At 40.5% G+C, this 14,717-nt stretch overlaps 1 protein-coding gene across 1 annotated transcript in view; it reads left to right on the top strand.

Annotated features, from left to right (window-relative positions):
- The window catches only part of pmfbp1 (polyamine modulated factor 1 binding protein 1), a 149,379-nt gene that overhangs the window by 91,255 nt on the left and 43,407 nt on the right, over positions 1–14,717 (top strand). Inside the window, exon 15 of the mRNA XM_066713796.1 lies at positions 1,597–1,671. Coding sequence (XP_066569893.1) covers positions 1,597–1,671 — 75 coding nt within the window. The remainder of the gene's footprint in view (positions 1–1,596; positions 1,672–14,717) is intronic.

The following is a 14,717-nucleotide window of genomic DNA, read 5'->3' on the forward strand; positions in this document are numbered from 1 at the left end:
GAGAAAAAAAGTCCTGGTGCTTTAAATTGAATGGCACCCTGGGATCTGTAGGTGTTTGGAGTTTTGGCAAAGATCCTTACCTTTGATTTGGGGGTGCAATCAGCAGACAAGAGAATGTCAAATCCCATAATGCATCGCTTATCACGTGGTTGACATCAGGGACCACGTTGAGAGTGTGTTTTAAACACTGAGGCACGAAAGTGTATGAGGACTCAGGAGTCAAAGGTAATTCTTCGGGTTTAAAATAAGATAAAAACCCAGTCATTCTTAGATGCTGTATATAGTGACTATTTAAAACACAAGAATAAATATAATCAGTTTAATATTTACTTTATTAGTTAATGCATTGTCAATATATTTATATCCTCCTTCCTCCCTTTGTAACTTACACTTGTTTTATATTTTTTGCATGGTGTGTAAAAAGCTAACTCAAACTGTGTATCATGTGTATTAGATTGAATGGACAGTATGACTATTCAGGAGTCTGAATAAATGCACTTTATTATATTATAATATATTTATTATAAGTTAATTTAAAAAGTGGGGGCAGGGGCAGATATTAAAATACATTTCAGTGGGGCGTATGTCCTTGGTGGCTCGCTGTTGTTTCACAGCAACATCATGATGGGTGGGTGTGTATGTGCATGAGCATGTTTTGATGTATGGAGTGAATTCACTGTCAAAATTTTAGAGCACAAAAATACAACTTGTATGTGTAAAACTGCATTTTCTACACTCACGGTTTTTATTTTACGCCCACAGCTCCACTCCTTCAATACCGTTTACACATGTGCAGTTCTGTCTGCACGCACAATACTCACTGCATGCTCGTGACAATTATGTGTATGCATAATTATGCTTGCAATTATTTTTGAGACTGACATCAAAAAACAAAGTGTAGATCAGGCATCCTAGATCATCGGTACTATCAATCGTCATTCTCATCAATGGAATGGATGGAATGGAATGGGGCATGGAAGCAAACATGATTCCACCCCCCCCCCCCACCCCCCCAAAAAAAATATTGTGTCCCCACCAATGTTCAAACCAAACCTATGCCCTTGAATCTAACCCTTATGCGTTTTTAGCATCAAACAAAATATCTCAGAATCAATGGCTGGAAGTGGTCAAGGCAAGGAAATATGAATAGAAATAGGAAGCAATATGGCCTCTGTATTGTATTTAAAATGCACATTGCCTGCATACACTATTATTCCTACTAAGGCACCAGTTGAGCACTGAGAACAGCAGATCACGTTGAACATGCAAAGAAAACTGCTAGAAGTCTCTGAGATATCACTGGAGCCCCATGACCGAGTATGCAACTCTGTGGACTCCTGTGCGTCAGATTCGAAGCATTTTGAAATGGAGCTGTATATTCATTCCTTCCCATTTTATTCAGCAGTATGATCCCCTGCTTTTTTTCTTCTGAGTTTGTTAAGAGCACACAAGCACCATTTTTTCCTATCAACACCCCCCGACATCTTTTTTTAACTCTCTCCCCTCTCTTTCCTTCTCCCTTAGTGGTTGTCTGCCCTCTCTTCCACCCTCTCTCGCTCTCCCTCTTCTTACTCAGCGGTTGTTGTGTTTCTCCAGGCGGAGGAGAGGGAGGCCTCCCTGCAGGCGGAGGTGTCCAGTCTGAGGAGCCGACACAGCGTCGCCAGCAGAGAGGTAAGGAGCTCAATCCCAGGAGCCACTGCCTTCCTGTCTGTACTGCACACCTGGAGAAACACACCCTCTCACACCCCTGCTGGCCCACTGTACTCCTCCCTCATCCTCCCTTCCAGTGTCTCTTCAGAATCACTATTATCTTCATGTGGGACGTTTTCTCATTTATGGCAGTTAAGGCAACTGCATTACTACTGACGGTTGACATGGATCATGCACTAAAGATTTCACCCCAAATTTAGACTTTCTATGCCAGGTAAAGTTTTTATCAGCACTGTGTTACTATAGAAGGTATGAACCTTTGATAACCTGCTTTGAAAGCATTTGAGCTAGTCCACATAAGGTGATAGTTTGTTTTGTTGTGATTGCAGACTGGTTATGTAGTGTCAGTATGGAAAACTGCATTTTTCTTACATGTACTTCAGCTTGAATAATTTCCCCAAGACTCTGACTGATGAATCTTGAATACACTTTAAGAAACGCTTATTTATATATATTTTTGCCAACACATTTCTGTTGATCATATACACATGTCCTGCTTATTTAAAGTAAGGATTCATATCACTTTTCTATTGCCATCTGGAACTATCTAAAATAAGTGTACAGAGCACACTATAGCACGCAAGACCACATGTGCATTTTCATATCTGCTGTGATAACGGCGGAGAAAAGCCCGGGATAAATCGTGCTTTTTTCGTGGGAGCCTACACCGGGGGTTAATTAGACAGGTCCTAGAGAGTGCGAGCTTAGGTGTAAATAATTGAGATTGTGGTGAAGCTGGAAATGGCTTCACCCATAATAGGGGAGATTTTACATGGGAGCTGCCAGTACGTACAAACTCGCATCACAGTACTGTGCGGACGGCTGACTGCTAGGACACAGTGAGGAGTGATTGCTAATAAAACATTTGATTGAGAATAGAGCAGAGAGAAACCCGTAAACGCACTGGACTCTGCTCTTTAATTTGGGTGTCTCGGGGGAATTGGTTGCACTGTGCAGCAGAGTGAGTCACACACAGTACTCAGTGGTCTTCCTGAAACTGGAATTTAATTCACTGTGTTTGTGTGCGTGTGTGTGTGTGGCGGGGGGGGGATCTTGCAATGCCAGTTCTCTGATTGAAAAAGCAGAACCCCATAATAAAGAGGGCAGAATCTTTTCATATTACATGGTTAAATTATAGATCGGTTACAGAGGGCTGAGCACAGTATTTCCATGAAAAGTCTTGCAAAAATCGCCACCATTTTTCATTTATGTATGTATTTTTTTATGCATTTATTTGCGAGAATGCGTAAGACCATGCATCAGTGTGTTGTGTTGAGCATCAACGTATGTAGCTTTGATTGTGATGAACGGGAGGGAACGCGAGCGCACAGCGCGGATGACACTGCGCTATAATATGGCAAATAGAAGGGCGCCTCTGCCGTAGCTCTCTTCCTTCTGGGAACAGCCGCGATTTTACCGCATTTTTGACAGCAAGATGAAGTGGTTGTCCAATTGGAAAAAAGAATGGAAAAAAACACAGAAACGGTCACATACGTTCTTCAAGATTCACCATTTTGTTTTAAAGGCATTCCATTTGGGAATCTGGAGTATTTTAATTGCTAGAGCACTTTAAAAAGCCTTTATTTTTCTACCTCTCTAGCTATTTATCTGTGTCGATCAATCTATGTATCTGTCTATCAATCTATATAGAGTATCTTCAGCATCCATTTTTAAATATTTTTTTAAAATTGTGTTTTGTGCAGCAGCATATCTATATATGCTTTATGATTATTATTGTTATTATTATTATCTTCAGGACTGGACTGTAGCACACAGATATGTAGATATGTCCACTTTCTTAATTCTTCACCCCCACCGCTTCTCCCTTTTCTGTTTAAGCAGAGTGGGGCTTTTTTTTTTTTTTTGGAGTGCATTAAAATTAAATTCGCTCTTGTTGTTGTGAAAAAAGGCACACGTTAAAAATAATTGGATGTGGGAGAGAACAAAGGGCTGACTCCCCTTCCTTCCCTGCGCGCCCCGATGAGGCGTTAATACCAAGCCAGCCACATTGTTCTGCTGTCTGCAGCCATCCCCCCAGCCAGACACTCAGCGCTGGATAAGTCACTTTTAATGTCTGATAATCAAGGTGAATTTTCAAAAAGCTGCCATTTTCAAATGATGGTGTATATATTATGTGGAGATGGGGGACAGGAAGGGGAGGGGGGGTTGGGAGGTTGGGAGGTTGTGCTTGCGCTCCATGGTTGTATAGTGAAAGAGAGACACCCAATGGCAAAGGGCGGCACTGCATGCAGATACTGGCCCTGCAAGCCTTTCTTGGGATGGGGACTGCTTGTCTTTCTTTGATGTCATTCACACAGTGTAAACACTGAGATATATATTGTTCTACAGCAACAGACATTTCCCCGGGATCCGTTGTGCGGCTGTAATCATGTATAATTTGCTTTCTCTATTACGGTGCAGACATTACTGTATGTAATGTCTTGTGTTGGGAGAAGGAGAAAAATAAGTAGTACTTTTCTACAATGATCTGCGGTTTCAGCTGGAGGGACAAGGCAATATTTATGTTGCAGCGTCTCACGATACTCCACAAATTGATTTTCACTTGTGTTAATGAATTCTACAGTGATTGCTTAATGTTTTGTGTGCCCCCCACCCAGGTCAATAATTGCAGTGGTTCAGATTTTACAATAATATATTCCTTATACAAGGCTTTAAGACAACATTAGCAAGACTATATATTTTATTCCCTTACACTCTCAACGTGAGCCCGATTTCACTCTGCAGTCCTGTCCAGCCTCCCCGTATAACCCTGGACTCCCCTTCTGCACTATGAATTCCCTCCTACTAGGTACATAGCACGTATGTAGCATAGCAATCTGTAGTTGAATGTATGTATTAAATGTATAAATCACATATATATATATATATATATATATATATATATATATATATATATATATATATATATATATATATATAGTGTGTGTGTGTGTGTGTGTATTGTCTTGCTGGGTGATTTGCAAGTGATTTTTGTTTTTGAAAAACAGCCAAGGAAAATTCCTAGTAATGTTTTTTTTTTTTTTTTTTTTTTTCCCCACATATCTTACTGCAGCATATAGGTTGCCAGGCAATATTGCAATTTAGAACTGAAAAGGGGAAGAGATCGCTATATGTGTATATGCTCTTTTGTAAGTGTTGGGTGTGTGAGGCCTGTATTTATGCAGAGGTAAATAGGTGTCAAATATTTCAGAGGTATCTCTCGCACAGGCTCAAAATCCATATATGTTTTGAGTTGCATTACAAGCGTGTGTTGTTGCGGGTGTTCACTTTGATGAAGATGGGGTCGGTGCAGACGTAACATCTCTCCGAATTTCCGATGCTGTTACTGATGGAAGGGTGTGGGTTTAAACAGCTGCAGGACTTCATTGTTCTCATTTGGTGCCTCCTTTCTCCTGCACTAACTGTAGGTAGTCCCTCAGTGCCATCCTGTCATAGCTCAGATCGACCAGACACTTCTTGTGTATAATATAATTTTATTTTACTATATTTCTTTCAAAGGGGGCAACACTAAATATTTAGTTTAGTTTAGTTCCTGTTCTTGTGTTAAGTATGACCTACAACAATCTGAAGAATCACATTTTGGACATTAATGGCCCCATTTGTCTGTTTTGGTTCCAAGTTGTTTCAGTCAGTGAGTTTGATTTAGGAATTCACACTGATAGCTGTGTTAGGAGGGACTGATTGTCTTTTTTCTTGATCAGGGTAGCATCAGGATAATATCATGTCTTTTATTTGTTTTTCCTTGTCAGTATTTCTACCTTTTTCATAGCACGGTTGTCTTTATAATTGAATTGCAAGTCCCTTAGAATACTACCTGTAACTTTGTTGTCTCAGCCATAGACCTAACGAAAACTACACAGTGAGCACATTTAATGAAAATTCCTTTGATTTTTGTTTTTATTCTTTTAAAATAAATTGATTGATACATTTCGCTGTCCCAAACTGCAGTGGGGCTCAGTTGAACTTCTGGCTGGTAGTATTTATAGCGCATTGCAGAATCAGTTCAAAGTGTACTCCATAATGTCATGTCTACTTACAAAATCTATTTTTTTTCACACTTGGTCTAGTTTTCTGCCATCTGGAAAATCTCCTCTATACAGCTTTTCTTGTACCACAGGAAAAACAAAAACAAAAAAACATGTATTCTGTATCAGAGTAGAGACTGTACTGGAGACTTGAAATCTTGCATTCTCCACTGTAGTACCTTTTTGAGCTGTTGCATTATAGAAGGCACGAATGAATTGTAGTGAAATCTGTTTTGTTGTCTAATGATCCTCTGTGTGGACGACATACTAGTTGTGCTGTAGTATTTATCTGTGTGGCGCCTGTTAAGTGGAGGTTCTTGTTGATTTAATTCAGAACGTCCACACTTGTTTTGGTTTATCCACATTTTGGAGGTCCACATTCACACTGGTTTGACCCAGACCTCCCTTTAGGTTACATTGATACTGATGAGTGTCCCCTGATCATATAGCCTTTTCATCCACCACACCTCTCATTGAGGCTGTTGATTTAAAGCTTAAAGGACACAGATTACCCATCTCTGTCTGGCCTGACAGGACACTGGCTCTGTGTCTCCATGCGAAAACCATTGCGTTGCTCCATCCAGCCATCCGTCACTGGGCTCATACCCTTACCTGCATCTCATCCTGTATGCTCGAGTTAATTTGTTGTAATGTTTGATGTGAGGTCAAGCGTCTCACCATGCCTTATTGTGCATGGCCATCGTACCCAATATAAATAAATAAACAAATAAAAAAATTGCTTGCAGTAGTCTTTGATCCCTTTACTTAGAGAAGCAAAACAAATCAATGCCACATCAGCAAATCAAACTGAGTTAGCATTGATTACGCAGAGAATAAATGAGTGATCTGTGTTTTGCAGAAGAAAAAAAATAAAATGAACTAAAATAAATTCCACTTTGGCCTGAAATGTGAATTCAGGGAAGTGTCCAGGGAATTTGTAAACATGGCCAATCCAGGCAGCTGCTGACTTCTGCAAGGATCCATCCATGAACAGAAAGGCAATACTCTCGTCAATAAAAAACACTGTGGAATGTATGTTTTTACAGGGTGTCATTTGGTTGCTATATGATATAAATATTTAAAGATTGGGCTCATGCTGTGAATATCTATTTATATTATTTTTTTTCACATCAGATTAGGTGTTCTCTGACCATTGACTTGTAATTAAGCATTAATATCCCACACAGCAGGCATTACCTGCCTGATAATGAACTGTGGAGGCAGCTAACTGTCTCCTACAGTCTTAATGAAAGAAAAGGGTAAATTGTGTGGTTGGCAATACAACCCTTATAACAAACAGTTGTCCCCCCACACACATTATTTTAGTTTTATACATATGTTTTTATGATTTATTTTGTACTTTATAGATATTGTGTGAAAGTAATATGCCTGCAGTATGCCTGATTGAGGAATCTCAATGAAAGTGCATGTCTGTCAAAGAGGTATGAAGTCTTGCCAATGGGTTCGTATGTGGTAGTACATTGCCCTCACCATGGCAGTAGTCAAAGAGGGCCACAGTCTCATTAACTGATTCTAGGTAGACATTGTCTGAGCTGAGCCCCAGCATCCAGGCCCCATGAGTCTGCAGTGTCCTTTGATCCAGTGAGGGCTGCAAAATAATCAGTTAACAACAGGCTAAAGGAAAGAGTATAATTTGTTTGTAGAAAAATATTTTACATTATATTGTTCACTTCTCCCATGGTTCTTTATATGGCAAGTGGTAGAGATGATGAGGTTGCATTTAACCTATTGCTTATCGTCACCTCATCTGCTCCTTCAGTAAAATCTACAAATATTTTACATTTTGCACTTAGTGTTGCCTGATTTCAGAATAACAAAAGAGCTAATTAATTTAGATTTCTATTGTAAATGGTTAATTTGAACCATGTACCTAAAAGGCTGCTTGTCATGTTTCAAGTTAAAGTACAATGGTGCAGCGGTTTGTGTGGAATATGTGGTTTCTGCATAAGCCCTTTAGTCCTCAATGACAACAACAGCAATGAAAATATACGTTTTTTTTTGTTTTGTTTTTTTCCTGTGTATCTGTGATGGGTAATGTGTCTGTGTGTTATATATATATATATATATATATATATATATATATATATATATATATATATATATATATATGCACATATTAGATGTTTTTGAGTACATTTCTTTTTGTTTGCCTCCTTTGTTTCATATCTTTTTTCTAGTATTTTAAAACAGTTTGGTTTCAGAATGCGCTCTCTCTCGCTCCTTCTCTCCCTCCCTCTCTCTCTCTCCCTCCCTCCCTCCCTCTCTCTCTCTCTCCCTCCCTCTCTCTCTCTCTCTTTCTCTCTCTTCTTTGTATCCTTAAAATATTCTGCACATCCCGCCACAGTTCCGCATGACAGACACCCCTAATATAATCTGTGTGTCTGAATTCTAATTTATACCGTCAGGATAAAATAAATAGTCTGCAGTTAATTATGGGGAGCCAGCTCCTGGCTTTGCAGGGTGATTTATGAAGTGCGCGCAGGCATTCTGCAACACATTTTTCTTAATTTATTTTTAATCTGTCTTTCAATTAATTTTCCGGGAAACGTCTTAATGATGTCAGAGGTGTGTGTTAATGAGACCAGGCCGAGGGAGCAACAGTGGTGGTGAGGGTTGATTGGGGGGTTGGGGGTCGGGTTTGACAAGACACGGACGCAGCCCCCCACCCCCACCTCCCCTCCCCCAGTTAATTGCGGTGTACTGCTTGCTTGCCTGCCTGTCTGTCTAAGTCTGTCTGTCTAGAGGCTCCGGCTTTTCTAGCGATTCACTGTTTTAGTTCATTGCCCTCCTGTTTGTTCAGGGCTTTCATTCGCAATTGCACATTAACAGGGTTCTGCCCTGAACACACAGCGAATGGTGAGGTCTCGCTCAACTCTTTTTTCTCTCGGCAGTCAAATCTACTAGTGGGTGGGGATCAAAAGAGCACAGCAAAGTTCCTGTCTGATAAAATTGCTAAAGAGAAGAAAAAACTCCACATTATTTGCATTTTATTTTCCAAATTAATGCTGATGTCTTCTGCATGCTATATGCTGCTGTTCTCAAGCAATTAGTAATGAGCATGCTTTCATACAGCACTTAAAAGCTGAAATGAAAAATAGGGCAGCAATTGCTGTTTTAGCTGTTGAGCCTTCTTCAGTCGCATTGCCTTCAAACACTGACTCGTTACGCTCCATTGAGGATTACTAGACAGTGGGGTTTCAACCTCTAGGTGCATTAGTATTTCTTCATTTATTATTTGTTCTTGTTTTTTTCTTCCATTTCTTCAAATATACCCAGGCAGCTTGATGTAGTTAGCTGTAACTTTCTGTAATAACGAAAATAAAAATTAAATCTCTCCTTCTGTCTCTCTCTCTCTTCTCTCTCTCTTTCTCTCTCTCCCACCAACCCCACCATCACCCCTAGACCATTCACACACAGATCATTACACACAGAAGCCTCATTTTAATCTCATGCTGACATTTCAGAAAAGGTTTTAACTAGTCAACAAAGCAGCGGTCATTGCTCTGATCGATAGCATGGCGAGGATGGAGAGCGCGCCGCGTCCTTAATAGGTCCTGCAGGTCCACCAATAAAACACCTCGGTGGAAGGACCTGCGCTTTCACAAATTGCGGGCCTTAATCGAGGCAGGGAGACACTTCTGAGCCGGGGAATGGTGAGCGTTGTGAAGGACAGACGCTCCCTCTGACACGCCTTTAACCTGTTTAGCATTGGCCCAGTCTGACGAGGCTGTCTGCCTGCAGCCCGGCTTCCAGCTACCGAGTGTCATCAATTCCCGCCGCCTCCCGTATCTATCTATCCCAGTTTTTTACAGATGAGTAATAGCGGGCATTAGCTACTGTGGGTTTAGAGGGAGCTGTCTGGTGCAGAGTAGTGTGTGTATGTATGTATGTATGTATGCATGCATGCATGTGTGTGTGTGTGTTGCAGTAAAAGATGGTCTGTGGACAGGGACTGTGTGGTGTATGGTGAGGTTAAAGATGGTCTCCTTTCCTTGGTCAGTACAAGGCATTTCTGCATGCAAGATGGTTTCCAATGTAGACTGATTTAGAGAGAAAAATAGGAGAAGAAAGAGGGATTTGTTTGGATGTTTCACAGAGAGATTAAAGAAAGGGAACGATGGAGGGAATGGCTGAGAGGCAGCAGTAGGAGCCGAGGGACAGATTGAGGGGGAAGATGTGGTGCCTGGGTGCTCTTTTTTTCTTTCATTTGTGTGTGTGTGTGCACGTCCTGTATTAACTAAATAGATAGCTCCCAACTTTAATTGCCTTTGCATCCACTTATTCACCCCTGCCACCCTCCAGCCCCTCCTGTCCCTCTTCCCCCCTTTCTCTCGCCTTCGCAAATGAAAGAGAGAGAGAGACAGAGAGAGAGAAAGAAGGGAAGCATAATTACTTATTTTAGTGGAGTGCAGCAGAATGCCTTTTGCCAAATGACTCTAATTCCAAATGGTTAACAAGATTTTTCCCTTTAATAGAGCCGAATCCGTGTGACAGCAAATTGCTTTCCCATTTGCAGCCTTAATGGCTTTTCATACTTTGCACTTCCAATAAGCAGTAAACTCGGAAATTAATATTGCACGCTGTGTTATGATGCAAATGGGAGCCAGATAGGGGAGCAGTACCTTCATGCAGAAAGCCCTGATTAGATCGGTAATTGCTTCACTAGGACTTTATTTTATTTTTTTTACTCATTTATATATTTATATATTTATTTTAAGTTCTTCCATTTGCTCTTTTTCATGTTACATTTTATATATATATATATATATATATATATATATATATTATTTTTAATCAAGGGTAATCATTTGTGATTTGTAAATAGTTAGCTCCTTGATTTACATTCCAGTGCTTACTGCCATCCTTTCTGACTGTGACCTCCCTGACTGTGTTTGGCTCAGCCGCTGCAGAGCTACAGGGGATTGGGGGAGGAAGGCGCCGGGGTTTAGCAGTGCAGCTGGGAGGATTGCATTGGTTTATGTTAGGGGCTGGGAAAATGCATGGTCTCTGGATTTGAGAGGCCTGTATTATTGGTCAGAGATTACTGTTGGAGGCAGAGCAGGTATGAATCGAGCTGACTGTGGGAGGGAATGTCTGTACAGTAACTATCTAGTAGTATTTATTATTCAAGTTCTCTCTCTCTCTCTGGATTAAGACATGTTGGAAGGCATTGCTGGCCTTTTGCTTAGAACCAGAGGACTTGTGTTGTATTGTTTTCTGTTCCAGAGCTGAGGAGTAGAAGACAGTGATGTCTTGTTAGATATGGGCATCAGGTTCTGAACTGTTTTGATAGAGCTGAGATACTGAGAGACTGTTTTGGCACAGTAGTTAGACATGGCAGTTTCCATGTTTTCTTTAAAGTAAACAGTGCCACTACCAGGAGAGAGAGGGTAACTGCAGTTTCATTGACGAGTCCTGTGCTGTTCTTCAGGCGGTAGCATGACAAACTGTTTAGAACTGTGGCGTTTCTCCCTGGCAAATGTAACTGAGGAGTTGAACACAGCCAGTAACAAGCAGGAGATCTGCATGCAGATTTCCAGAATGGCCCCGAGACATTTCTGTGCAAAGACACTGAAGTAACACAGAGTTATAGGCTGTCAGTGGAGCCTGGCCGCTCTGCCTTATAACCAGCTCTAATTATAGAGGCAGTGAGTCAGCGTGCACAAGGGGGCTTTTCTGCACTGCTGCTAGGGATCAGTCAGCCTCCAAAAAGTTTTTAATATAAAAAAGGTTTTCGGCTCTGTATTCTGAGGGCCATGTAGTTCATAACAAGGAGCGGAAGCAGAAAGCAAATACTATCAGGGCGACTGATGAGACGATTGTTGTTTGTGATCAGGATGGATATATAGAAGTGACCAGGAAGTTTGAGAGAGCAGTGTTATGGGAGCTTGATTTTGTTGTTGTTGTTATAATTGAGAATGTCCATTTATGTTATAGCTTGTCCCATATATGGTTAAGATTGTGATTCCATCTTGTTACTGTTCCCTGTCTGTACAGATGCTCTCCATATACCATAGTGTGTCTGGACTCCTAGGCAATGTCACTTTCTCAATCACTTACAAGTACAGTATTGAAACTATCAAGATAAACTACGTCCAGACCTTCTCAGTAGGTTCGCACAGCCTGCAGAATAAGACTTGTTTTTGTTTTTCATATATAAGCGTTATAATTTAGCCTTCAGACTGATGATCTCCCCAAAATGTTAGCACTGGTGGTGATTGTGAATAACCCTGCCTTTGGCTTTGCAATTTGTCTGTAACATGCCTTCCTGCTGTTAACTCCCCGATAACACTCCAAGGCATCTTGTACCCTGTCTATGATAATTATGGTGTATTTTATTTACATTGATTACAAATTTCGTATGGAAATTAGCATCTCAAAGCCCATATCAGTGTTAAATACAGCTCTGCAGTTTGACGCCAACCTACAGTTGCACTCAACCTTCATATTTATTATTTGATCTCAACACCTTTGAGTTTATTATAATTATTTGCAGCTACTCAGTCCAGGTACAGACCTCTCAATAATCAAACAATCTAAACCTTCAGATAGTACAATGTGTGTCTCAGCCTCTTTCTGTGTCATATCATTTGTTCATAAGCACACGCTTAACACACAAGCTGCTGGTTGCTGGGGGATATTTTTCAAAATGTTCACGCAAAGTTAGCTGTATTTCTTCAGGTGAACAAATCTGTACCACAGCCATATGAAGCGTGTAACGCATATAATATCCTGACACGTTAACTGGTGATTTAGTGTGTTTGCAGTGCCTCTGAGGATTAATATCTTAAAATATCTTAAATGCAGATTATTCCCCTCAGCCATAAATATGTCATAGGGGGGCCCCTCCTCCTTTCCTTCTCAATCAACACTAAATCAAAGAAAACAGCAGAAATGAGCAGAAGACTTTTTGTTGTTGATGTTGTGGTTATTGGTCTCTGTCTAAGATCGAAAAACAGCAGCAGCAGTTGAGACATTGTTACTCTGACCTCGGACAAAAATTGCAAATAAATTCAATTGAATAGACGACAATTGCTTGCAGCTATTGAGGTTAAGCGTTCTTTGGTCTACAGAGCGTTAGCATTGCTTTATGCAGTGGGTTAGCTCACGTGACTGCATACAATCTGCTTCTCTCACCAAATCTCCATGGCAACCGCTGATTTCTTTTACAGTACATTCCCATTTCACCTGCCACTTGAGTAATTGGCTTGGAATTCTCCAGCATATTAAAAAAATAATAATACAAAAATATATATTTATGAAGCGAGCATTGAGAGGGAGCAAAAGCGAGGCAAGGAGTCTGAGACGGGCAATCTATTCATTGTGCTGGAAAATTAATAAAAGGTCTTCAATAAGTAATTAACATTTTTTTTGGTTTGTTTTTTAATGGGTTTCAGTGTAATATTGTTCGCCAGATGGATGTTGCTTTGCTGTCATTGCTGGGATCAGACTTGCCCCCCCTCTAAAACAAATGATGAGGGCTTTTAGAATGGTTAATCAGGCTGAGCATATATAGTAAAACATGAACACAGAAATGCAGATCTTTGTTTTTTCATTTTACCCCTGTTTCCAAGCCACGAGGTCTGACCTCTTTTTTTAATTTAGACCACATTATTTAAGTCTTACAAGCCAGGTAATTTGCTTTGTCACCATCCAAGTTTCAGGGTAGGATGGCTCATATACCATAATTAAAAGTGACAGCAATAGGATATTCTGCACTTGGAGGATTAATGTAGCTCCCACGACCTGAGTCACAGCCCAGTTTAACAAGTTCTTATTGGTAGTCTCAGTTTAGCCCCTCGCTGTGAATAGTCTGCCACAGAAAAGCACCACACAGTTAGTCAAAGGTTTGGCTCAACTTGGCAGATTTCTCAGGCCAAGGTTTCAGCCCAGCACAGCACCGCATTTTCTTTTCGTTTAGTTTTGTTTGGTAAATCATCCCGATCTTCCTTTCTTCGGCCTCTTGAATTTTTTACTTGCTGAAACTGCAGCACCTTTTTTTAATAAGCATAGTGTCAGGGCAACAGAGGGTTAAGTGCGAGCATGGCTGCGGGAAAGTCGGGTTGACAGCAGGCACATTAAATAAATCACAGCTGCTTTAGCACTAGAACAATATTTCTCAGTGTGAAACAACAAGACTCACACTTGCACAGCCACACCGTGTGGGGAAGGCTACTCTTTAAGTGGTCCTTATTCTGTCCTTTATTTGTCAAGAACAGGCCCTTGCAGACACTTAAGGGCCTGCTGTTTTATTTAAGCAATAATACCCGACAAAGAGCAGGGCTATCATCTGAAGTTTTGAGCCGGGATACAGAGTAACGACCTTCTTTCTCTTAACAGATCCAGCTTGACTCCTAACCCCTGTTATAGAGGTTTTTACTCCTGTGTCTTGCCTTGAGTTTCTTTCTTTATTGATAGTATTTGACTTGATGGTTATTTCTTAAAGGTGTGCAGGGGAAGTGGCGACAGATAACACGGCACACATTTAGTAAGCTCTTACTTGCCTCAATACATACTAATTGCTTCATTGATCCGAAAGGAAAAACCAATATCAGAAATTACTGTCGGCACGTTGCTTTGCCATTCGACGGGCTTGCTTCATGAAGTCGTTGTATTTTTCTCTGCATTTACTATCATTATGCTTAATGAGTTCTGCCCCGGAGTTTGATCTATTGTATTTATTTATTTATTTATTTATTTTTTAATTAAATGTGTGTATAACTCGCTGAGACCTATCTTTTATTTTTTGTAATACCGGGCTATTAGTAACAATCTTAAAATATTGTGGTCTGCCTTGTATTAAAACACATCTGTAGTGTTAGAACACCGGTCTGAAAATATACACTCTGAATCTGTAACATGAGTTTACACATGAATGAGTGTAAGAAGTGTCTCTTGTTACTTCAACATCATGAATGATGTCACAGCTCTCACCTGCTG

This window comes from Amia ocellicauda, chromosome 9, assembly GCF_036373705.1.
Source record: "Amia ocellicauda isolate fAmiCal2 chromosome 9, fAmiCal2.hap1, whole genome shotgun sequence".
Taxonomy (NCBI): domain Eukaryota; kingdom Metazoa; phylum Chordata; class Actinopteri; order Amiiformes; family Amiidae; genus Amia; species Amia ocellicauda.